We start from the raw sequence: 25,321 nt of genomic DNA, 5'->3' as shown, positions 1-25,321 counted from the left end.
TTAACCCATTGGGCCACGGCACTGGCCCCAACCTTTTTTCTTAGATTGAGCGTGAAGATTTGTACATAAAATTCTAGGGTCTATGTATGTGTCTCTGACTGTTTTTACTTAGAGTTGTCTACATGTCTACATAATCCACATATTTTTAGGGACAGTTGCGTGTTGTTCCGTGTGTTCAGGAGCTGTCAGTGTTGACGGTTACCTTGCCTGTCGCGTGTTCTGCTGGTGCAGACTGCACCTTTGCACGTGGTTCTGCTGTGTGGGCTTACCTAGTCAGAAGCATCTGAGGTTCTTGTGGCTCTCCTGGCACCTGTTTTTATCACTTTAGAGCATGGCTATTAAAATGCAGCTGTTAAGTCGTCTATCATGGGACAGCTTCTCTTTTCATGTATGATTGTGTAGTTGACCCTCTGTATTCTTGGATTCTGTGTAGATAAATACATCCAATCGCAGATCAAAAATACAGTCCAAAAAAATTCTATCTGGAACAGGTATTTGGCACAGCAGTTAAGGTTCTACTTGGGACACCCTCGTGCCATATCGGAGTGCCTGAGTTCAAGTCCTGGCTGCCCTGTCCTTTCCAGCTTCTTGCTAATGCGCACCCTGGGAGGCAGCAGGTGATGGATGGCTCAAGTAGTTTGGGTCCCTGCTACCCATATGGGAGACCTGGGTTGAGTTCCTGGTTCTTGGCTTTGAGTTGGTCAAGCTTTAGCTGTTGTAGTCATTTGGGGAGTGAATCAGTGGATGGGACATGTATGTCTGTCTGCCTTTCAAATAGACAACGTTGCTTTGGAGAGCCATCATGAATTTAAAAAAAAAAGTATCTGTACTGAACGTGTAGAGAGGGTTTTTTTGTTGTTGTCATCACTTCTTCATGTCAGCTGCTCACACAGCTTTTACATTGTGTTAGCTTTTGTCAGCAATCTGGAGATGGTGCAGTATCCGGGAGCGTATGTGCAGGTCCTGTCTGCAGACACCTGCTATAGAATAGCGTTCTAGCAGGGGCCTCGAGCAGCTGCACACCAGCGACCCTCTGTCGCGCACTGAGGGATGATTCAAGTTTGGTTCCCGAGAAGGATCGTAGCTGACAAGCTGCTGCCCTCAGATACTGTATGTTGCTGTTCTGGGCAGATGGTATTTCTCTACCACCAGTGCTTGTTTCAGCAGGTCATAGGTGAGTTTTCTTGGTTTGTGACCATGGCTGTGCTGAGGGCAACAGTCTCTGTGGATCAGGATAGCCCCAGGAAATGGGGAACCTGCGAGAAGCCCCTCATGGAGCTAGTGCTTCGGGGTGCTTGCTTTCCACCTCTCTGCGCGCTGTTGAAGTCAGTCTCATGATTGGCTGTGGAACATGATCTAATTGTTCTTTCCCTCCCAGCCTCGCATCCTAGCTAAGCAGTGGTCAGTAATGTTCATCAGGTGGATGGGCCTTGCTTTTCAACCCTGTTCTCCTGTTACTGAGCACTTGTAATTTTGCACGGAGTGGATTTGAGGAGGGGGCATGGGGTGAAGCGCCAGGGTCTGTCTCCTTAGGCTGATTTTCTGGGCCTGGAATTCTGGCGTAGAGGGTCTTGTTCTCCCTTAGCAGAGAGTGAGGCCTTCCCACCTCTCCCACTGTACATCATGTCCTCCTACCCACAGATCTGACCGCAGCTCCATTTAAAAAAAAAAAAAAAGATTTATTTATTTGAACGGCAGAGCTACAGAAAGACAGGCAGAGAATGAGAGAGAGGACTTCCATCCGCTGGTTCACTCCCCAAATGGAGGAGCCAGGAGCTTCTTGCAGGTCTCCCACATGGGTGCAGGGGCCCAGGCACTTGGGCCATCTTCCGCTGGTTTCCCTGGCCACAGCAGAGAGCTGAATCGGAAGTGAAGCAGCTGGGATCCCGGCACTGCAGGCGGCAGCTTTACCTGCTATGTCACAGCACTGGCCACTGTGGTTCAGTTCCTGCGTTGGAGCTGGAAGCTTATTTTATACTCCAACCCTGTTAACAAGAAACCATCAGAAAACACTCATTATCCAAAACCCTGTGCGGATGCCGGGTGACGGTGTGGACATAGCAGTGGGTAAGCGCACACAGCGCTCAGGCAAGGAGCACAGGTGCTGACAGGGTCGTGGGCCATGTCCCCTTTGTTCTGGGATCCTCTGTGATTGTCCTTTTTTTGATATTAAAGGGGGAGGGCAGTGCATTTCTAAATTGAGCTGAAGAAATGAGTGAACCAGACCCAGCAGGCACAGCGCTGCCTCTCTGCTCTGCCTAGCGCGGAGACAGATGGAGCTGGCCGGTTACCCGACAGCGGGGAACGAGCCGGGCAGTGGGGCGGGCAGTGGGCTGCTGCCCGCGCGCTTCCGCCCTCCCTGCTGAGGCGTGGCTGGGGCCAGCTGTGGCCTCGGCCCCTGGCTCCCCCGCACCGGCTGTGTCTGCAGCCCTGGCTCAGGACGCACTCCTGGAACTCGAAGGAGACCTCCCCCTGGACAGGGCTGGGGTGGCCTGTGAGGAGTTGTTCCGTACTGGAAACGTGACTTTGGCCCCATTACGAAGAAAGCCCTTAGCTTTCTTAGTTTGTTAGTCTTTCTGGTAAGTCGGAGCTGCTGGAACCGTTACATTTTGAGAACTTCAGGGTTCACAAATGGATGTCCTGGAGCCGGGGTGGACGCCGAGTGCAGGTACACGGATGCTGTTTGATTTGGGTTGGCCTCTGGAGCTGTGCCATCCGGCACAGGAGCTTGTGACTGTTTCACTGTAGGAAAATGAAAATTACAACTTCAGTACTCCAGTCACACCAGTGCATCCCAAGTGCCACTTAGCGACTGTGACTAGTGGCTGCCATCATGGCCAGCACAGATGAAAAGTATACCTTGTCCATTTCCGAAAGTTCTAGAGGGAAAGTCCTCCCTTTTCTCTTAACTAGGGATGTGCAGAAATAATGGTACAAGGAACTCAACTGGTGTACGTCCTACAGCTTTTCCTAAGCGTGCTTGCAGATTGCAAGGTTCCAGGTTGGCCGTGAAAACAGTCTGGGTGCTCAGTACACCTTTATTTAAGGCACCTCAGCTCTGATGTGAACGAACCATTAACCCCAGTTTGCATCTGCTGAGCTTACTTGAAACGTGACCTGGTCATGGGTACAGTTAATGATGATTGCGCAGGGCAGGGCGGGGGGCGCCTTTTTCGTTGTTATCAGAAAGTGTTGAGCAGACAGGTTGTCTGCTTCCGGAGAAGCCCGTGGCTGGACCAAGTGCGGGAAATGCAGGATCGGAGCGCTCTTGACACTGGCTGTTCTTCCCCCTAGGAGAGCTGCGGCACATCACCAAGCTGAAGCCCTGGAGCCTGTTTGATGTCCTTGTGGAAAAGTATGGCTGGCCCCACGAAGACGCTGCGCAGTTCACAGATTTCCTCATCCCCATGCTAGAAATGGTTCCAGAGAAGCGAGCCTCTGCTGGCGAATGCCTTCGGCATCCATGGTTGAATTCTTAGCGGATTCTATAAATCCAGCATTCTGTGCTAGCACATGTTTTCCAGTGCACTGGACCTAAACGGGGACTCTCATTCTTTAACAGGATTGCAAGTGAGCTGGCTTCATCCTCAGACCTTTATTTTGCTTTGAGGTACTGTTGTTCAACATTTTGCTTTCTGTGCACTGTGGTCCTGGGGAAGGGTAGTCTTTTGTCTTCAGCTAAGTAGTTCACTGACCACTCTCTTCTGGAAACAATAACATGTCTCTAAGCATTGTTTCTTGTGTTGTGTGACATTCAAATGTCATTTTTTTGAACGAAAAATACTTTCTCCTTTGTGTTTTGGCAGGTTTTGTAACTATTTATGAAGAAATATTTTAGCTGAGTACTATATAATTTACAATCTTAAGACATTATCAAGTTGGCAAGGAAATGTACCACTTTACCTTGTGGCAGAGGGACGTCATTCCTGTATTATAGTGTATGTGGATGCACTCTGTAAATGTGAACTCCCATTAAGTATGGGATGAGGACTCAAGCGCAGAACAGCTCCAAGTCTCCAGTGCTTCACAGCCTGAGCTGCATGCGGCAGATTTTACTGCTCCGAGGAGCTGTGCAGACTTTTCATTCCCTAACAGTCCGTTCACGTTGGACTTGAAACGAAGTGGCTCTGGTTCACAAGGTGTCATTCCCCATATGGCACCTTCAGGAAGGAAAAGACATGCTTCTCGTTCTAAAATATGCATTATGATTTAGCAGTCCCATTTGTATTTTTTGCATATTTCTAAAAGTACCTTTAAAGGAAAAGGGTGATTTCCCTTTAAAAATGTGATGACTGGGTACTATGTGGTGTTGCCTCCTCCAAACACTGTTAAGTTAAATACATAGATTAAATTGGACAAGAGAAACATGTTTGGTGTGTGGAATGGAAAAAAAAAAAAAGAAGCCTCTGTTTTTTGGAAAAGCTTGGTCGTGTTTATCTAGCACACGAGGTATGGGTTTAGAGTTCGCAGTGCAGTGGGCAGAACGCTTGTCACAGCTCGGAGGTGACAGTGGTCACACGCATTCTGTGTGGCTAGAAAAACTGTACCTGGTTGCTCATTACCTTTCCATGAACGGAGTGGAGAACATGATTTTCCCTTTGCAGGTTGCACACAGTAGTGTCTATGCATTTCCTCAAAATCAATTGTAGAATCCAGGACACAAACCATAGTAGGCAATACGATTTTAGAATGTAACATATGAGGTATGTTTAGCCTCTTTTAGAAGTCAGTGGAGTGAATGTCTCTTTATTTTAAATTTTACATTCTTAAGGTGCCTCGTTTTTCTTGACTTTGTCCATTAACTTTTACCCATATGCCTTTGCAATAACTAGATTGTGAAAAGCTAACAAGTGTTGTAACAATAACCCATTGTTTGAGGTGCTTGCAGTTGTCTTAAAAATTAAAGTGTTTTGTTTTTTTTTTTCCAGCCATTGCCTTGATCATTGCCCTATATTTGAAGTGATAAAATCACCATGATTTTCTACCAGTGTAGTGGCATCAAAACTAAAGGAAGTAGCAACATTGCTGTCACAGCAAATACAGTGCAGAGCATGCATTAAGGCTTATCATTAGGGAATAAAACCCAAGTTTTGTTATGGGCAGAAGTGTTTTGTGGAAGATGCTACAGTATAGGTTCATTACCTAGAATTTCAAGTGATCCTTTCTCATCTTTTATCAAAAACATAGTAACTGCATTCTATTTGAACATCTCAGACTTTCTTTTTTGACAGCGTTCACCATGAGGGAACAAGACACATAATCTTCTTAGGAATTAGCTCTAGCACATACCACCGTGAGATATAATGTATCGCCCATCCGTGTAATGTGCATGTGCAGTTTGTCTAATAAGGCTTTAGGTTGCCTTTTAGATTCTGTGACACATGGTGGCTGTGTCCCAGTGAGGCTATCCACGATTTCCATAGGAAACGTTTTTACAAGAACCACAGAGTATTTATGTCTTCCCTATGTCCGCAAGAATTTTACCAGGATAGTAATGTACTTGAAATTTTTCTAATACAGGTTTTAGCTTACACTGGAAAATAAACTAGCTTAATTATGAATTTTGAGGGGGCATCCTTTCATCAACAGTATAAGAATAATTGTCCTAGAAGGGCTACACATTTGTGTTAGGTCTGGTCTGGTGGTTGGTTGATGAGGAATGCATATGAGCTAATTGAGAACTGATGGCTGTGCAGCTCAGCAGTTTCATTTGAATCTTGTGTTGTGTCTTTTGAGTCCATGTGAAGTCTTCATAGAAAATGACAAAATGTAATCATGTATGTGATTATAGTGGATTCAGGGGCTGGCTGGCTGGAAGTTGGCAGAGCAGCCACCCAAAGGCAGAGTAAAAGTATATGATCTTCAGAAAGACAGAGATGCTTTTTAGGTGAAAACTGATGTGTTTCTTCCTGTACCTGGACCATACAGGATAAAGAAAGGAAACTTTTTCACAGGAGTACAGACCTTCAACTTGCATTGATAATTTAATTATTTCTTAAATTCCACTTTTCCCTCCCATTTAAAAATAATTCTAAAGAAAATTTGGTAGGTGACAGTATTTGAGAATAAAAAATAAGATTCTGCAGTTTATACAAAAAGCTTTTGTATACATTAATGTACGTAGTAGCAGAATTAAAAACTGAGCAATTAAAAATTGTTAGAAAGTTAGTCTTCTCAAAGAGGTGAATTTTGAAAAAGCTACCAGGAGATGGGTGATGTAAAGGCATTTCTTTTCAGACAAACGTGTCAGAGCATCCCGTAGTGACTGCCTCAGTGGAACTGTGTGTGACACGGCAAGGACGGACCCCTGACCGGTGTTCTTCTAAGACGCGAAGCTCATTTGGGCCCTACTGTCATTAGCTAATTCTCAAAAGGAAATGGAAATGAAGTGAAAGTATAAAACACAACTTAAATTACTACCAGATCTCATTCAGTCATTTTTAAGTTTACTGTTTTTTTTTTTTTATGCAGAAAATTTGTATATTGTGCCAATGAAAAATCTGTTGACAGTCATTACTGTTGGATATACTTTAGTCCTTCCGAGAGGTAGAAGACAAAGGCTGGGAATTTTTTTATTTTTCCAATACTATAACTAGCATATTCTATTTCAGCAATAAAATACTCACTTTAGAGGTCATTTTCATTTCACTTGAATGCTAAGAACAATGCCTTTTTCCTTAGTTTTATACACCCTAGACAAATTTAAGGAAAGATAACTTCCCACAAATTAAAAAAAAAAAAAAAAAAAAAAAACAAAAAAACAAAACTATAGATGCTAATGTTAAGGTCTTTAAGTCATTTCCAATCACTAGGTCCCTTCCGTATTCCTGTGTTTTAGGCAAAACTCTTCATATTTCAAAACAGTTGTAAATTGCAGTCTATCACTGTTATCGTGTATAATGCGTTAATGGTCTGGATTCATTTTGTTGATGTCAAAATACTTAGTAAATTTACATAGCATGACCAAGCAGTTTTCCCGTGGCTCTTGCTCCTGCAAAAATGTCAAGTAGGAACCATTACAGGAACAACCTTATTGCTTCTCGCTACCATCCAACCGAGGTAGTAGTTGCTAAAGAAAATTGAAGGCTCCTTACAAATTGTATTTGGAATCTTTTGTAAAAACACTTGAACAGACCTCAGTCTTAGAACTTGTACAGAACAATTTGGTAAAACTGACATAATTGTGATTTATTAACATGAATTAAAATGCCCAACCAGTGCTTCAATGTGACAGTATATTTAAAATAAAAAAAAAAAAAGGAAATTAAAGGTCATGTACTGTACTACTTTCACAAAGATCACACAGTTTTGCAAGACTTGTCATATGTACAATGCTGTATACGAAAGGAGAAAAGCTGTAAGCAGTTACATGCGCAGGAGAGACGCAGTATTTACAGTCTTTCAGGAGACAATAGAAATCGTCTGTACAGTAAATTACATTTTGCTTGCAAATAACCGGTAAAACAAAATGAGTCATGTCCACACCAAACTATAAAAATCTGTATTGCGTTTTTATACCTAAGATGCACCCACAGAACTGCTGACAGAAAAAAATAGAAGGTCCTCATAGTGCCATTACTTAGCTGTGTACTAATGCACATGTATAAAGTAATATAGAAAATATTCACTAAATGAATTTAATTGCAACAATAAAATTTAAAGATCATGTAGCATTAAACCTACTGCCAGAAAAACAGCTGGAATGTTCACTTACAAAATAAAAGATCCTAATACTGGCTTAACAGCACATTTTTAAAGGAATTTTGAAAAGCAAAACTGAGAAAAATACAATGAAAGAGCACTGGTGTTTTTTTCTTTTCTTTTTTATACAAAGTTTCATGTACAAGCTTTAAAAAGTACCTTTAGTAGGTACATATGAAATATACAGTTTATCTTACAGAACATTTTAAAAAATGTTTTTGGAGTCCATTTTAATGCCACCCTGAACCATGGTAATTATTCTGAAATGTTGGTGGCACCTGTGCTCTGTGAATTGGAATCTGTCCAGGTACTGGAGATGCCTGTTGAGGTCCTTGAACCCCATGTGGCAGGGCTACAGAGCCAGGATGAGGACAGAACCCTGAAGCAGTAGGTGTTGGAATACTGTTTGGTCCTTGGGGCTGGAGATGAGGACCTGCGACTGGTAGTGGACAGTGTGGCCCTGTTCCAGAAGGCTGGTGTTGGGGTCCCGGTCCCAAAGTGGTATGATGCGTGGCTTGTGAGGGGTACGGTGGCACAGCTGGATGAGCACTTGCTGGGAAAAGTGGAGGTCCTTGATGGGATGGGTGATGTAAGGCTTGACTTGACGAGGTGTGATGTCCAGCAGCCAAAACACTGGAAGGCGGTGGGGGTGGGGGCGGGGGTGGGGCCGAATTTACAACATGCTGGTGTTGTGCTTGTAGACCTTGAAGTCCTGGAGAAGGATGGGGTGGTGGGTGGTGATGTGGAGCTGGCCCAGGTGGGGGAGGGGGTGGTGGTAAGTGGTGCCCCGCAGTTTGAGAATGAATGTGCGACCCAGGGGTGACAGCATGAACAGGCCCTCCCACATGAGCCACAGAATGTTGCTGATGGGAAGTGGGCTGTTGCACAAGGTGGGGTCCTGGAGCAGGTGGTGGCGGAGGAGGGGGTGGGACTACAGCAGCAGACGTCTGATGGTGAATGCTAGGGTTCTGAGTGGGCAGAAAGTGCCCTGGAGTAACATGGTGTCCTGGAACTGTTTGCTGGCTAGTGGTGCCAGGAAGTGCTTGGTTTGGTCCTGATGTAAACACAGTTTGTTGGGCAAGACTACTTTTGAGCTGATTATAATTCTGGAAGCTTGCAGAGGGCTGCTGGTTTTGATAGTAAGACGAAGAAGAAGGAGGCGGAGGGGGTGGAGGAGGTGGCGCCGTGCCATTCAGGCTTTGGGGGTTAAACTGACTGTACGTTGCCGAAGATTGTCCTGAGGGGGTCTGGGTAAATAATGCTCCTGAAGCTGCCTGCTGAGTGCTGGCTTGGAGGTTCTGTGCTGTTGGATAAAAATTCCTCTGAGGCTCTCGCTGAGGTGTTCCGACTTGAGGTGACTGTGAGTGATGAGGCCTGTATGGAGATCCTAACTGCTGGGAAGGCGGCTTTGGTGAAAGGTAGCCATGCTGGACAGGGGTGTGAGGCGTAGACGGCTTGGGAGGATTTTCTATATGGGGTGATGGAGGACAGTGCAATTTCGTTGAGGCAGAAGGCAGCTTTTGTGAGAGTTGCTCAGATGAACTGCGAACGTGTGGCTGAGGAGGATTCTTTGAAAGTGCTTGGGTGTTATTTGATAGCTGTTTCTGTTGCAGCTCTGCTTTTAGGTGAGCACTGTTCTCAGCTTCTGATACAACTGCTGCCTCCCAGTGGGGATCTGGCTGCGTGAGAACTTTGCCGTGTGGATGAGCAGGAGTTACAGGTCCCGGTGAACCAGGCTATGGAGAGAAAACAAATCATACAAACTTTATGTAATGATAAAAACTTAAAAATCATTTTATGTGCCTTGAGTTTGACTCTTGTTGGTTTTTAAATACGAATTTTTAAAGAAGGAAAGAAACTCTACAGGTGGAGAATGGTCCATTTTTATAAAGGGTTGAGCTGTTGAAAGGTCACTTTTTTCAGTAGCTGTAACAAGTTCTTAGTTAAGATTTATTGGAGAAAAGATGAAGAAGCAGTCCCAGTGGTCTTGACGTTGTGTCTGCCTGTTTTCCTTAAAGCAGTGAAACCTGTTTGAGCTGTACACTCTAAAAGAACTCTGACAACCTTAAACTTCTAGAAAGTTTCAATTCCATAATTGAAATTTCTACACCCAGTCTAAGGATAAATTTGGTTGGGTGATGTTTTTACTTTTATCTTTCATTCCTCTTCATCATTTTCCTTGAAAACTTATTAAATAATCCAAGACTATTTAAATGTATGTGATCTTAAAAAAAAAACAAACTCAACATTGGATCCTTCATTTATAGTTTACAGTGCTACCTGTGGCACATTAGATGCTCACAGCCTTATGACACAGAGTGGACAGCACTCCTGTTAAACGGCTGTCCTCTGACCCTCTGTGTCTGGAGCATTACCTGGCTGGCCACGACAATGCTATGAATTTCCCAGAAACCATCAGCACAGAGACAAGTGGAAGCTGCTGAGGTGTGCTTTGTAGGAGCTTCAATGTTCCATTACAGTTGTCAGACACAGTTCATTGTGGTAGAATGAATAAAGCAGTAGACACACAGAGTATATCTGATAGGAACAGTGTCCAGAATTCACAAATTGCTACTTGCTATAGCAGAAACAAAAGTCTCGTCTGCTTATTACCATTCTGAATGAGGGCACTCAGAAGACCCGTGTAGTTACCTTGCTCATTTTGGAAGGGCTTTTACAAGTAATCTGAGAAGTATCTGGGGACAGACATTCGTTTGTAGTCAGGGGTTCTGGATTCTCAGGATCAGCATCTGTAAAGCAGATGAAACCTACAGTAAATGTAAAATGACATGATAAATACTGCCTGCTAGTAGCGCTAGAAAACACTGTACAGTGTGTGTGCTTTTTAACAGAGGCTGTCTTTTTCGGATTTAAAAAGGTATTTAAAACAATAACCACGATCAGTCATCTGCTTACTGACCTTCCACAAGTTCACTGAAAGAAGGGACTAGGCCCTTCGCTTGCACCTGGGGAATGTGATTTGAATGAGATGAAGGTGAAGACGGAACATGACTCGGTGAACATGACACACAGGGTGATTCGCCCCCTGGAGATGAAGCAGAGCAGACCCAGAGAGCACATTAGAGCTGCGGAGGACGCAGTGCAGCGGAGAGAGGCAGCTCTGCTGACGGAGGGAGCAGCGTACTCACCGCTGTCTTTGTCTTTGCGGTGATCACTGAGCAGCAGCGCTCTCTGATAACTCCTCTCTCTCACTTGCTCTACGGAAGTGGAGGCGGTCCTTTAAAGTAAAAGCATAGCATGCTCAGCTCAGCGAAGCTACTGCCAGCTAGGTTAGTCTTTGTCCCTTGATCAACATGTCTTCTCAGACCAAGGCTTTGGCTCTACTAGGAAAATACTTGGGTGTTGAGCTTTGAAATCAGCTCATCTGTTGTTCTGCTAACTGTTCCCCAAACTGAGATTTTTAAGTTTCCGTTGACTTGAAGAACTCAGTCGGATTCCTTTGTTCTCCACCAGTTTCTTGGCGGGAAAGGAGGAGGGAGGAGTTGGTGACAGCATAGAATATTAACTTTTAAAAAATGCCACTTGAGATTATTAAAAGTACTAATTATACCCCTCACAAATGGCCTTGGGTCAGAACTGTATGCTCTCAGGGGAGGAGGAAGCTTAGGGCCCAAGGAGCAATGTGGACATGACCCAGCCTATCTGGGGCTGCTTGTGTTCCTACCCTTCTTTCAAGGTAACTGACAGAGGCTGTAGAGGAACCTTAGAGAAGACAACTTGCATGAAAAATGTGAACAAGTTATCAAGGAGTAAAAACAAGCAGCTATTTAAACCCCATCAGCAAAGAGCTTCCAAAATGAGGACCACAAACCAGTATCTGCCTACCCTTGGGAGCTGACCAGCAAATAAGCACAACAGGTCATTAACCAAAGCTGGTACTTCCCAGAGCAGCAGACTTCAAAACAGGCTCACCATTGAGCTTCTGGGTCATTCTTCTCAGTAGCAGTAGCTTCCTTAACAGGACAGTTATTGCTGGTTTCTTCAAAAGCAGCACCGTAAGCTGCAGCTGGTGTTGGGAAGGGCAGGCTAGCGGGGTTTTGGACTTGCTCCCCAGCCTCACTGCTGTTGGCGCACCCATCGCCATTGGTGTTGCCCATGTGGCCACTTGCATGAGGTGATACACTGACCAGTGCAAAGTTTTCGGACTTAGAGCCACTTTTCCGAGCTTCACGTTGTCTCTTACGGTATTCTAACAGAGAAACCTTAGGCAAGAAACAAAAATGCAGATCTTTCACACTTGTCTCAAATGGCAGAATTAATCCTTTTTTTTTAATCTTCTAAAGGGAATTGCTATATTTACATTCGAAAAACTATAAAATACAGTTATTCTGAACAAATAATTACTAACAATTACCAAATATCTACTACATGCCAGGTACTGTACTCAGGTATTTACATACATTTAATCCTCACAACAGTCCTATGAAATAGATATGTTATCATCCCCATTTTACAGGTGAGGAAATTGAGTAACTCACTCACTCAAGGTCACACAGCTGGTGAGTGTTGGAGCCGGGATTCGAACCTAGGTCTTACTTGAAAGCCCGTGCTCTTTCCACTATACTACATTGCTTCCCACAAAGTTGCCAACTGGACTCTGTTACAAAAATTAAAAGCACACATCACTAAAATTCTTGACTTATAAAGCAATAAGCCTATTAACAAAGTAAGTGCGGTAGCTCCCTCCCATTCTTTGGCAATAAGGCATTCCGATTGTCTGAAATAGCCGTTGGTAAACAGAGAGCTAATTTATGACTACGTAATACTTTTAGGCTACTACTTTCAAAGCATTCTTACAACCATGGCTTAAATACTGTAGACAGTTTGGATGCAGAAAGAGGCATGCCTTTGATATACAAGGTTTGCCTATTCTATAAAATAAGGGTAATAACACAGATAGTATTTACTCTTGGTGAAATAAATCAACTTGAGGTTTCTGTCTCTGAAACCATTGCTTCCTATAAAGAATCTCATTTTTTTTTACATTTCTGTGTACATTTTTTAAATTAGGTGAGCATTATAAAAGGTTTAAAAATGTACACATAAAATTTTAACCTGAATAAATTAAGAATGCCTTCCATGATTAATATTTTAACTACCAATTACCCTCAATATAGTATTTAAAAAAACTATTAAAAAAACTATAAATTGTTAAATTTGTAACCTTTTTCTTTTGTGGTGGGTTCTGGGGTGTGCAACTCCCGTCGATCAAATTGTCATTAACAGTCCGTCCGAAACCAGACACAACACCGTCTTCAGCAGTACAAAACACAGCTGTTTCCATAAACATGCCTCTAGTATCATCCTGCATCAGGCACTTTGACTCACTTATTCGGAAGCCTCCTCCAACCTCCAACTGATGTGAGGGTGTCAGGTCCCTCAAGTTGGAGTTCACTGAGAAGTTAACGCCTGTTCTGTCAGGACTCTTTACCCAGGAAGAATATATTGAGCCCCGTCCAGAGTGAGTGGGGTCCAGCTGGCTGCTGGGCTCCGTCCTGTCGTGCGCAGGTGTCTCCATGGATTTATGTAAGGCAGGTGGCTCGACCGCATCGAGTCCCAGGGGAAGGTCTGACGCGAGTTCTTTTTCTCCAGGACATTGCCTGTTGACTTCAGGCCTGTTCCTAGGGCTGGTATAACCAATGGTCTTTATTTCTTGCAGACCCAGCTCAGTTAAATTGGAATTTCTAAAAGGCCCCAATGTTAACATGGTTGAAGATCTGTCATATCCCTGTTCATGGAGGTAACAAAAGACAAATAACCACATCTTGGTACTGCTAACTTCAACATCTAGTAATGCAATTTAAAATAGTGATGCTAAGAGAAAAATACTCATGTCCCCCTTCTTCAGCAGTGCCTACCTCTTGGCTGTAAGTGCGTCTCTTCATTTCTGGAGAACTTTCTGGGGAAGAAATATTCTAAAGGAAAATAATTGAATTGAAAATTAAAATTCATAACTATACCCATGGGATTTATAGAAATGAAAACTTAAAATGAGAAACTATTACACAGACTTAGGTTTTAGAAAACTTTCTTTCCTGTTTTATTTCCATTTCCCGAATATTTGCTTTGAAGTTGATACATACATTATCAGTCATTTAAACTGCACTGTATAGTAATAGATGAAGTTCTGCTCACTTTAGTAAAAATGTTTAATTCCTATAAATGTATGTTTCCAATTTTTTCTTATAGTTTCTCAGAATCCCAGTTGTTAAAAGAAAACGAAAACACTTCTTAAAGAAATCACATCTCCAGGGGTTGGAAAAAAAATTTTTTTTTTTCCATTTAAATGTCTCACCTCAAAGTGCATGGTGTTTCCTGGTGTACCAGGAGTTACCGGGGTAACTGGTGAATATATGGGTTTATAACCATTTCTACAAGTTTCATCATCCGATTTCATCCGTGGAGGAGTGGCAAATGATGGGTCCGTAGGAGTAATGTCTGTGTGAGTTGGTGTAGCATATGGTGACGGAGTAGGTGTGGAGGTTTCTGAGTAAACAGAATCTAGCAACTGATAAAGTCTTCGTTTTTTCAGTGGTGTAGTTAAGTCTGTTGGTGAAATGATAAGCTATAAGAAATACTGCTGGTATTTGCTACAATCTAATATATTCTGGGAAAGAAAACATCAGTGGTAGTAATTATAGTAACTTTTACCCAAAACTAAATTTTATGGTTTTAAGCAATGGTATTAATATGAACCAGTCTCCCCCTTTACTACCAAATCAGTTCATTTCACTATTAGCAAACATTATCTTGCCTGAAGGTTTGTAGGCCCTGGGGATGGGGCCGGGTCTCTAAGAAATCTTACAAGTACTGATATTATTTGCACTGATTTCTAAGAGTCCTCTTGAATCTATGTGGAAAACATCCAGAGGCCAATAGTAAGCCTTTAAAAATTCAACCATAGGTGCCAGTGTTGTGGCACAGTGTGTTAAGCTGCCACCTGCGATGCCTGCATCCCATATGAAGGTTGGTTTGAGTCCAGCTGCTCCACTTCTGATTCCAGCCCCCTCTGCTTAATGTGCTGGGGAGAGCAGCAGAAGATGGCCAGGGTCCTTGGACGCCTGCCACCCACATGGGAATCCCAGATGGAGTTCCAGGCTTCCCAAACCTGGATGTTGTGGCCATTTGGGGAGTGAACCAGCAGACAGCATATCTCTCTCCCTCTTCTCCTCTCTCTCCTAACTTTGCCTTTCAGATAAATAAATCTTTTAAAAAATAATAATTCATTTCTCTCTGTCTCTCTCACTGTCCACTCTTGCCTGTCAAAAAAAATAATAATAATAATAATTCACAACCATAAACCCCAACATACATGATATTGTAAACTGAGATTTTTCTGTTCCCAAAGTATTAAGGGGACAGAAAATTGTTATGATTCTAAAACTAGACTATATAATAATTAGAACATGCTCATAACAAAGTTACACATAAGGACTCTTCAAAAAGTCATGGAAAATGCTATTATGAGAAAATCTGTATGCATGGATTTCAAAATTCTTTTGCACCAAAACAAACATCTTTTAATTCTATTTTTCCTTGAACTTTCTGGAGCCCCCTTACATATCCTACCACATTCCTCATACTAAAATAATAAAAGAAATCCTACCTGGGAAGGAACAGCTGTCATTTAACAGTAGTGGACTTTTGTTTTCACCATTGACTGTAGGACTTCTGGATCTTTCTTGACAGGGTGAATTAAATCTATGTAAAATTGCTGAATTTTCTTCTTCTAGAGCTTGTTTCAACCATCGCTAGATAAAGGAGCAAGAAATGAAGAATCAGTTTGTAGCATTGTAGGGCCTGTGAACTCAGTTTATTTCAAAAGCATTTCACGACCAAGAACAGTACTAAGGAAAGAGATTGGCATTTTGCTTATCCTCAATTTTTAATTCTCTTTTCTATTTTTTTTCTTTTTCTTTTTTGGACAGAGTGGATAGTGAGAGAGAAAGAGAGGAAGGTCTTCCTTTGCCATTGGTTCATCCTCCAATGGCCGCTGCGGCCGGCGCACCACGCTGATCCGAAGGCAGGAGTCAGGTGCTTCTCCTGGTCTCCCATGCGGGTGCAGGGCCCAAGCACTTGGGCCATCCTCCACTGCACTCCCTGGCCACAGCAGAGAGCTGGCCTGGAAGAGGGGCAACCGGGACAGAATCCGGCATCCCGACCAGGACTAGAACCCGGTGTGCTGGCGCCGCAAGGCGGAGGATTAGCCTAGTGAGCCGCGGCGCTGGCAATTTTTAATTCTCAAAGAAAAGTTTACCTTTTTGCATGAGCCAGAAATGTTTTCAGTAGGTTCTTTCCTTCTCCTTTTTTCTGAGAGGAATGGTGAAGTAAACCTAATGTAATGCTTAGGAGTCGAGTATACGTGAGGACTGTAAGTGAGACCCGGTAAAGAATTGAGCTGTGTGGCCAGCACTTCAGGATCTGTGGTGATGCGGAGAGGCCTTTCTGAAAGGCTGTCTGAAGGCTTTCCTGTCTTCTCGTTCTTCTCACTTAACCATTCATTGACCAAGTGCTAGAGAGAAGAAAAATTTGGGTCACTATATATGTAATTGCATAAATTCTCCAACAGAACATTCTAATTTGAAATTAGAAACATGTATTGCCTATGATGATAAATTGGGTGATTTAGAGCATTCCACATAAAAGGTCTGAAAAAAATGTATGTCATTCTACATTTTCTTGGTTATCTACTATTATCCTGAAACTTTTCACACAATATTTTGTGTGAGCAAAACTTAACTTTTATAAAATTTATGTTACATAAATGCACAAATGCTTTTTATAAATTTTTTTAAAGATTTATTTATCTATCTGAAAGGCAGAGTTAGAGAGAGGGAGGGAGAGAGAGAGGGAACCGGCATCCCATATGGGCACCAGTTCTAGTCCCAGCTGCTCCTATTCTGATCCAGCTCTCTATTATGCCCTGGGAAAGCAGTAGAAGTTGGCCCAAGTCCTTGGGCCCCTGCACACATATGGGATACCAGGAGGAAGCACCTGGAGGAAGCAATCCTGGCTTGGGATTGGTGAGCTCTGGCTGTTGTGGCCATTTGAGGAGTGAACCAACGGACAGAAGACATTTCTCTCTATTTCTCCCTCTCAGTGTAACTCTACCTCTCAAATAAATAAAATCTTTAAGAAAAAAAAAAAAGTGGAGCATCCAGGACACGAACCTACACCCATCAGTACTGGCCCCCAAATGCTTTTTAATATAATAAAATCTAATAGAGCTCAGTAGCACAAACACTAAATAAATTTAAATTTGTTCCTGCTTCTGTTAGAGGTATCAAATGTTCATTTTGTTGGAAAAATTTGATTTTAGGCAGTGCTATTCTACTTTGGCTGCCCATTAGTCTCCTGGAGACAAGTATGGGGGTATATATCTTAAAAAAAATAATAATAATAATAAAAACTGTCAGCATTGACAGTCACTGATGTAAAAGTTTAAATATCTCTTAAAGTTCCTATGCTCTGCAGATCTACATATTCCTTAATTCTGTTCTTTAATGTAAAATAAATATACTTTATTGACTATATAAATACACCCCGGTTCTAAAGTATAAAGATTATTCACTTTTTAAAAAGCTCATTATTTAGTAACATTTTCTCTACTGTTTGGGCTCTTTCCCTAGTCATCAAATAATATTTTAGTTTCTCATTATAGATATGTTATAAATATGTGCATTTGTATATTCACACATACAGAAATATATTCAAATAATCCCATCCTGTCATACAGATATGACAGTACACAGTTTGGTGTTTTCCTTTCTCTCTCTTTCTGTATGTCTGTGTCTAGGACAAACAGTGTAGTGGTGACTCTGGACTCTGGAGCCATAGTGCCCCAGGAGCAGTGTGCAAGGGATGGGGCCTGGCTTTGCCACTTGCACTGTGACTGCAAGTTTCATCAACTTTTCTACACCTCGGTCTTTATGTATAAAAGAAAAAAGTTTTAATAATATCTGGTTTAGCATATAGTGTGGTGACAATTTAAAGAGTAAAATAACATAGATAAATCTCTTTCAGCAGTATCTGGCACAGTGGAAGTGCTTTATGTTAGTAAACTGAATGAGGCCTTTTGGGTGAATGATGATAATTTGGTACTCCATTAGATAGTATGTTGTATAAAGTAACAGTGAGGTGGGTAATTTGGTGCAGAGGTTAAGATGCTGTTTGGAACACCCACATCCAATCACAAGTGCCTGGATTCAAACCCCTGCTCTGATTTGCAATCTAGTCTCCTGCTAATGCATACAGGAAACAGATTGTGTTCCAAGCTCCTGGCTTTGGCCAGGCCCAGCCCTGGCAGTTGCAGGCTTCTGGGGAATGAACCAGTGAATGGAAGATCTGTCTGTATGTCCATCTGTCTCTATCTCTTTGCCTTTTGAAGAAAATGAAAATTAAAAAAACAAAAACAAAAACAAAAAAAAACCGTAAGCAAAACTTACAGGCAGAGGCTTTTAAGGTAATCAGATAGGATAGAGGAGCCTACATTTCACACCAAAGGGATGTGTGAGCCCCCCCTCAGACCAAGTATTTAAATCAATGTGTAGCAGCCCAGCAGTCTTATTAAGGAAAGGGTTTTGTCACATTTGTAATTAAAGCAGTTTTACCTCTTTTAAAAAGGATTTTTTTTTCTACTTTACAAAGAAAAGATGGTACTTTTTTTTTTAACTTCATAATATTGTCACCCTAATTAAAACCATGACTATAGTAAGTAAATTATTAATCTCCAGTATTAAAAGTTTATACTAGGGGCTGGTGCTGTGGTGTTGCATGTAAAGCCATCACCGGCAGTGCCAGCATGCCACATGGGTGCTGGTTCGAGTCCAAGCTGCTCCACTTCTGATCCAGTTCCCTACTCATGTGCCTGGAAAAGCAGTGGAAGATGGCCCAAGTACTTGGGCCCCTGTACCTATGTGGGAGATGGTGGACAAAGCTCCTGGCTTTGGCCCAGCCCAGCTCCAGCCCTTGTAGCCATTTGGGGAGTGAACCAGTCAGTGGATGGAAGATCTCTCTGTGTCTCTATGTAGCTCTGCCTTTCAAATAAATAAATCTTAAAAAACAAAAAAGTTCATACTAGAATTTTACTAAGTATAGAATTGAGCAGCATGCTACAAATTGTATTGAATTAGGTAAGGACAAAGACAAAAGAAGTTTCAAAGTACTTTGTCATAGAAGTTTATGAGAAGGATCCATTTATGATCTACCCCCTTACAAAGCCCATGGATTACTACTTTAGTTAAGAGTGGGAGAAAAGCCAGCTTTTTAGGTTGCGTTATTTCTGAGCTGCAAAGTTCATTTTGGCTTAATTCAGTGAATAGCTTTTCATAATTTTTATTAAATACTGACAGTTTTTAAAAGACTTGTGTTAATAATCTGACCTAAAACTACTCTTCCTTATAAATTTTCACATTCTTAGGACATTCAATAAAAATTAACAATTTCTTTACACTCACTTCTTATAATCTTAAACAATTAAATTTATTTTAAAAGATACATACCAATATACAATCTAAAACCAACTGGAGTTATAAATTTTGTACACATAGTAGGCAAATTATTAACAAATCATGAGTTGCGGAAGTCTTGACAAACTGAATCTAACGCTCTTCACAGCAGTACAGACGACTAGTTTCTGCAGTTCTCATTCCTAGTTTGAAACTGCAAGCATAAAACCTAGGCATCTTATTCAGTTGACCATGAGATGTTAGAATTTTTCAAGCATCAACGTAACTATGTCATAAGACTGTTAGAAAAACAGTTCTTTCATTAAGAATCATACCTTCTTTGTTTTGGGGTACTTTGTAGGACATTTGTTAAGTGCTGGAACTTCAGTTTCAGTAATTATTTCTGCTAATGCAGTTTCGGTTTCTGGTTCTATTGTAAGTACAGTATGTTCAATATCATTTTGTTGTGAAGTAACTTCTATATCCGGAGAAGATGGCTGGATATCCGAACACATGCTGACAGTTCTGTGTCTCCGACGTTGCTGTCCAATGTGAGTCCTACTCCGAGAAAAACTTTTTCTCTGTTTAGTTCTATTCACTTTGGCAGGGGTTGGCTTGTTAGTAGTTTCTTCTTTTGCTTGTTCCTAATTTAAAATACAGCAGAAAGGAACTCTGACTACTAGTTTATAGATATATGTTTATATAAGATGAAATATAGTAGCATTAACCAATTTCAGAAGGTAACATTCCATCATTTCCTTATGAATTCTGATTTATGATAAACTGATAGAATTATAAACTTTTCCTACTCAAAACAAAGTATAGTTTTGCATCTTATGTAAATGTCTAGAAAATTTGAATACTGCTATTAAAAGGCTATTGTCCAACATTAAAAACTCCTTATATGTATAGTCAAATAATTTGAAGTATGAAAGTAAAGCTAGTGTTGAATAACAATACCTGAGTAACTTCAGCATCACTGACAATCTGTGCATCTTTACATTCAGTTTTAACTTCTGTTTTGGCTGTGCTGATCCTTTCCAAAGCTTGCTCTCTTCTTTTCTCTCTCTTCTCAAGTCTGGCAAAAGCTTGCAAAATTGCTTCCATTTTCCTTTCTTCTCTTGTCTGCAAAATTTAAAGTTTAAATAATATATTACCATTGCTTTGAAGTAAAATCCAAAAGTCCAGTGCTCATGGCAAATTTAAGATAATTGCTGTGATACCTTTCTACTGTTGGTAAATATGAAAGAAGAAAACATCCCTTTGAGATCTCTTAGAATCCCAGACTTCATCTTAGTAAGCCCTGTTATTACAAATGCATTCTATGGAAGGAACACTTGGATGATTGTCAGTAAGACTACCTTGGTTTCACCAGTTTTTTTTTTTTTTTTTTTTTTAACAGAGAAGCCACCCTTTAAAAAAAGAATTCACATTTTCCTAAGGTAAAATTCATATGCACTTAGAGTCAAAATATTACTGCTGTATTATAGCTAGATGTTGTTGGGTGAAGCCTTGGGTTCAGATTATGACTTGTCTCTGGTCCTAAGCAAGTTTGCTAACCTTCCTGAGACTATAAAATGTGGGTAATACTATTCATGCTTTACTGGGTTATAATTGAGCCCAAATAGAAAACATCTATGAGATTTTCAAACCATACTTGGAAAATGGTAGGCATTCCAAAAGTGTTCATTATTTCTGCTTTAGCCTCTTGCCCTTCATTTTAATTCTTATAAAGCATTCCTTTACCTGTCTTAAGGGAAGGGCAAGAGTTCCTCTGAGCATCCATTTTCTGGATGGACAGAGAACATTAAGACCCAGAGCACTGACCAGCAGGCCTGGCCCTGCTCTAGCTCTCAAGCAGAGCAAGGTGACACATGCTTCAACTATCCTGTTCTCCATATTGAAAGAGCCAGGACCTGAGACTCACATCCATTTGTCTCTCATCCTTTATTGTCATCAGTGTGGGGGGAGAAAGAAAGAGCAGCAGCTCAAGGTCTGGCTGCCTGTTTTCTCAACACTGGAGCTTTAGTTCCGGTAAGCAGCAGCAGAGATTTCAGCATCAGTTCACCTACTCTCTCAAATCCACCGCTTTGCTTTCCTGTATTTTTTTTTTCCTTCTCTGTTACAGTTGGGAAAAAAGCAGGATGTCAAAATTGCTAAAATACTAATGTGTTTCTAACTTGTAAAGCAGTCTGTAATGTTGCAAATATGACTCTCACAAAATGTGTTTTCCCCATCCCCTTAGTTATACAGATAAGGTAAGATTACCTGTTCATTGATACCTGTCTGCTTCGTAACTCTCCTGACCTGGGATGGATAATCAGATATGAAAATAAACAGAACAGGCAAAAGATCGTCTGTCTTGTTCACTGGAACTAGCTGTTTTAAAGCTGAATTCCTTAGACAGCTTCATAGGTCTAATAAATTACCATTTTTGACCCTTTTTGTCATTTAGTGCTCTATTAAAAACCCAGTGTGTTTATCAGGGCTTTTCTTAAAAATCCCAATTTAGAAACCTGGAGTATTTAAAAAGAGCATTTTCACAAAAATGCTTCCTTGCTGAATCTGGTTGGATTTTCAAAAATTTTCAAATGTTGGAGTAAGTACATTTTTCAAGAAGACATAAGCTTTTCTTTGAAAGAATCATTTTATTTGTGAAATAATTTCCCATGATCAGAAACCCAAGGAAGACAATACAGACTTTTTTTCCCTGTATTATGATTATCTTGAATTTTCTAAGATCAAGATGAATTTAGGTCAGAAACAACTATGTTTGACATAGTCTAATAATCCCTTGTTTTGGAGCCTGAGGGTCAGAGATAAAACTGATATAAGGGTCCATACTCATTCAATTAAAAACCAAATTCCCCAAGTGTCCCACATCAGAAAGCCTGAGTTTGATACCCAGCCCCTGCTAATTCAGGCAGCAGTGATAGCTCAAGCAATTGGGTGGGAGGCCCAGACTGGGTTCCCAGCTTCTGCTTTGGCCATTTGGCATTTCAGGGTAAGGGGAGTGAACCACCATAAAGTTCTCTTGCTCTCCCTGAAAATAAATTAACATTTAAAAAAAATCAAACTCCCACGTAAGTAATACACCTAACTGATAAAGCAAAATTCTTTATAGAGATGCTTATATTTTAGAGCTTATCGGAATCTTAAAAAATCAGCATACTTCTGAAGAAACCAGAGCCCATGTATATTAAGTAACTCAAAGGCAGAGTAATAAGTTTTTAGCTTCTTGGCTCCTAATTTACTGTTCTTTCCAGTTAACAACCTCTTACTCAATAGCAAAAGCGGCATACTGTGTAACTGTCCCTGAATAACTACAGCAGTTAACTGTGGAAAACTGAAGCTGAAAGCACTCGCGAGATTTCCTCATAGCTTTAACCCAGCTTTGTCTTTTAAACACACAAATGTTTGGAAATACAAACATTGATTTTCTACCTGGATACAAATAGATCTGCTCTTATTTTAATTTAATCAGTCATTCTGCTTTCATATTCGCCTTCCATCAAACACATTCTTTAGCATATAACTGTATAATGTTTATTTTTGTGACTGAAATTCTGCCGGCCACTTTATAGACCCAAGCTGTTATATAGGGAATTAGAGAAATTAGGGGCTAATTAACCCCAGCAGACTGCCCATAGCTCCCTGCACCTGTGCTTGATGTAGTTCAGCTTATACACATCACATAAGGTTGCCACTCTGACCAGTATATTCTATAATTGTGACTCATTCCAGGTCACAGTTCTACCCAGAGCTTCAAGCCACCTTTTATGCTGTTAGCTGGACAAGTGCTGGATACCAGGACAGAGTTATCCTGTAGTAAGGAATACTACATAGCTTTTGACACTGTTAATGGTAGTGTTGAGTGCTAAAGAATGTGAGTTCCCTGATTATCTGTACATTGTTTTTATGACAAAGCTTAGTATGGTTTTATAACAGTAAACAGAGTATTATAATTTCTATAAGAAGAAAGAGTGCTTAATATCCTTAACAATTGAGGTATAAGTGGCTCTTTTTGAAAATTTTGAATCTGTATATCATAGTATAAACACATTGAAACAAAAATTTAGCTTGAAATTACATAGTTTTATACTTGGAAAAGACTACAGATACCTTGTCTGTTTTCCTCTTCAACAGAGTGGGAAAGCCTATGGTTCACATGGATCAAGGGTTACATAATAAAGAATAAATGAACTGTTACACAATAGTAGAACTGTTAAAACACTAAGTTCATCTCACTTATTATGTATCTGGTAATTTGAAACAATAAAAACAAGCCTGTGAATGTGAGTGAGTGCTTTAGTAGCTTTAGAGGGAAATTTCCAGTAGTAGGCTATAAAACAGGATAAAACAGGCAGCCATCTGGAGACTTTTGAATCAATTTGACCTTGTTACCAGCTGGGAAGTGGCTTTTAAGATTTAAAAAGAAAAAAAAAAAAGTGTATTCATTTGTACTTACTTTAAAGGCAGAGAAATGGCACCTAAATCTGCTGGTTCACTCCCCAAATACCCACAACAGCTGAGGCTGGGTCAGGCCAAAGTCAGGAGGCAGGAACTCTAGCTGAGTACCCTACGTGGATGGTGAGGACTCACGTAGCTGAGCCATCATCTACCGGATCCCAGGCACCTTCTGCACACAACACCCACCCCCAGGAAGTGGCTTTTCTGAACAAAATCAAAACACTCGCCTTGAAAGGAAAAGGAACGCCAGAGCCCACCTGCAAGTTTACTACACTATCTTATACTCTTGATATGGAGAAACTAAAAAATCCTTTACTTAAACTTCCTTTATCCTCGCAAATGGCAGTTACTTTCCCAGTCTTACAGATGGGTCTGATTATTTGTCACCAGTAAAAAGTATGTGTGGCTTGTTGAGATCTGTTTATGATCTCATGACTGAATTTACCCCCAAAGTGCTATTTCCTATTTTGATATTCATTATTCCCTGTTCCCCCTCCTCTTTTTGAAATCTTCTCCAGAGCAGTATGACCATTCCTTGTTTGTCCACTGCATCACCTCTGATGGTTTTTAGAATGTAGCAAGCACTCATACTGTTGTTAAATGACTAAGAATTGTGCATACACTGTATCACTTATTCGAACCCATGTAACTGGAAGTATTTTTAAAATAAGGGTCTTTATTATAAAACAGCTAAAGCTTAACTTCATTTTGTTTGAACACAGTACCTATAAAAATAAGTGGGACCCCATTTACTATTTAGTCCCACAATGTCATCAATAACTCATCTTCAGAAGTATAACCCCTAATCTCTATGAGAGGAAACAGAACCTTACAAAAATAGTTACTAGCATCAGCCTAATCATACTAAATGGAAAAAAAGAGTGAGTTGGATGATATCTATCATGTTCCAACCATCAGATGACTTTTCTGGCAACAAAATTACCACAATGATTGCTATTACACACGTTATTAAAGCACTGCTTTTTCTAAAGTGATTTTCTAAATCAAATCACTTCCTAGAGACATTACAAACAACATAAGGTTTTTCAATAGTAGTGTTTTTTATTTTTATTTTTTATTTTTTGACAGGCAGAGTGGATAGTGAGAGAGACAGAAAGGTCTTCCTTTTTGCTGTTGGTTCACCCTCCAATGGCCGCTGTGGCCGGCGCATCGTGCTGATCCAAAGCCAGGAGCCAGGTGCTTCCTCCTGGTCTCCCATGCGGGTGCAGGGCCCAAGCACTTGGGCCATCCTCCACTGCCTTCCCGGGCCATAGCAGAGAGCTGGCCTGGAAGAGGGGCAACCGGGATAGAATCCGGTGCCCCAACCGGGACTAGAACCCGGTGTGCCGGTGCCGCAAGGCAGAGGATTAGCCTGTTAAGCCACGGCACCGGCCAATAGTAGTGTTTTAAGTGTTTCAAAGAGTAAAAATCTGGGTTGTCAGTGTTATGCACAAAAAAGTGGCTGGGATATACAAGTTTAGTCAGTACGTACACTTTCTCAGCATATGTCATGTACACTGGGAATCTCCAAAGCTGTGTCGTGTTTACTGAACTCAGCTGGCCCCAGGCTGTTTCACAGAACAGCTCAAATTACTGTGGGATACTAAGGCTGAAAAAATTGGGAAATCCTGCTTAATCCTGCGATGGCCTCCAAGGCTTTAAGGAAGCCTCATGCAGTTCAT

The 25,321-nt window shown here is 41.1% G+C and overlaps 2 protein-coding genes across 9 annotated transcripts in view; one reads left to right on the top strand and one right to left on the bottom strand.

The window, feature by feature from the left end:
• The window catches only part of SRPK2 (SRSF protein kinase 2), a 269,280-nt gene extending 262,148 nt beyond the window's left edge, over positions 1-7,132 (top strand). For all 6 annotated transcript variants that reach the window (XM_062214774.1, XM_062215005.1, XM_062214694.1 and 3 more), the window contains one exon: positions 3,295-7,132. In XM_062214774.1, the coding sequence (XP_062070758.1) occupies positions 3,295-3,479 (185 nt within the window). In that variant the 3' untranslated portion in view covers positions 3,480-7,132. The remainder of the gene's footprint in view (positions 1-3,294) is intronic.
• Positions 7,133-7,221: 89 nt separating this feature from the next.
• KMT2E (lysine methyltransferase 2E (inactive)) overlaps positions 7,222-25,321 on the bottom strand; it is an 83,983-nt gene continuing 65,883 nt past the window's right edge. For all 3 annotated transcript variants that reach the window (XM_062214405.1, XM_062214326.1, XM_062214493.1), the window contains 12 exons: positions 20,130-20,294; positions 19,505-19,813; positions 15,980-16,234; positions 15,329-15,473; positions 14,018-14,268; positions 13,581-13,637; positions 12,887-13,450; positions 11,635-11,924; positions 10,851-10,939; positions 10,622-10,747; positions 10,354-10,451; positions 7,222-9,437 (listed from right to left, as the gene is read on the bottom strand). In XM_062214405.1, coding sequence (XP_062070389.1) covers positions 7,932-9,437; positions 10,354-10,451; positions 10,622-10,747; positions 10,851-10,939; positions 11,635-11,924; positions 12,887-13,450; positions 13,581-13,637; positions 14,018-14,268; positions 15,329-15,473; positions 15,980-16,234; positions 19,505-19,813; positions 20,130-20,294 — 3,855 coding nt within the window. In that variant the 3' untranslated portion in view covers positions 7,222-7,931. The remainder of the gene's footprint in view (positions 9,438-10,353; positions 10,452-10,621; positions 10,748-10,850; positions 10,940-11,634; positions 11,925-12,886; positions 13,451-13,580; positions 13,638-14,017; positions 14,269-15,328; positions 15,474-15,979; positions 16,235-19,504; positions 19,814-20,129; positions 20,295-25,321) is intronic.

This window comes from Lepus europaeus, chromosome 1 (genome assembly GCF_033115175.1).
Source record: "Lepus europaeus isolate LE1 chromosome 1, mLepTim1.pri, whole genome shotgun sequence".
Lineage (NCBI taxonomy): Eukaryota > Metazoa > Chordata > Mammalia > Lagomorpha > Leporidae > Lepus > Lepus europaeus.
Note: the sequence above shows the minus strand (reverse complement) of the source record. Positions and strands in the feature narration are given on the sequence as shown.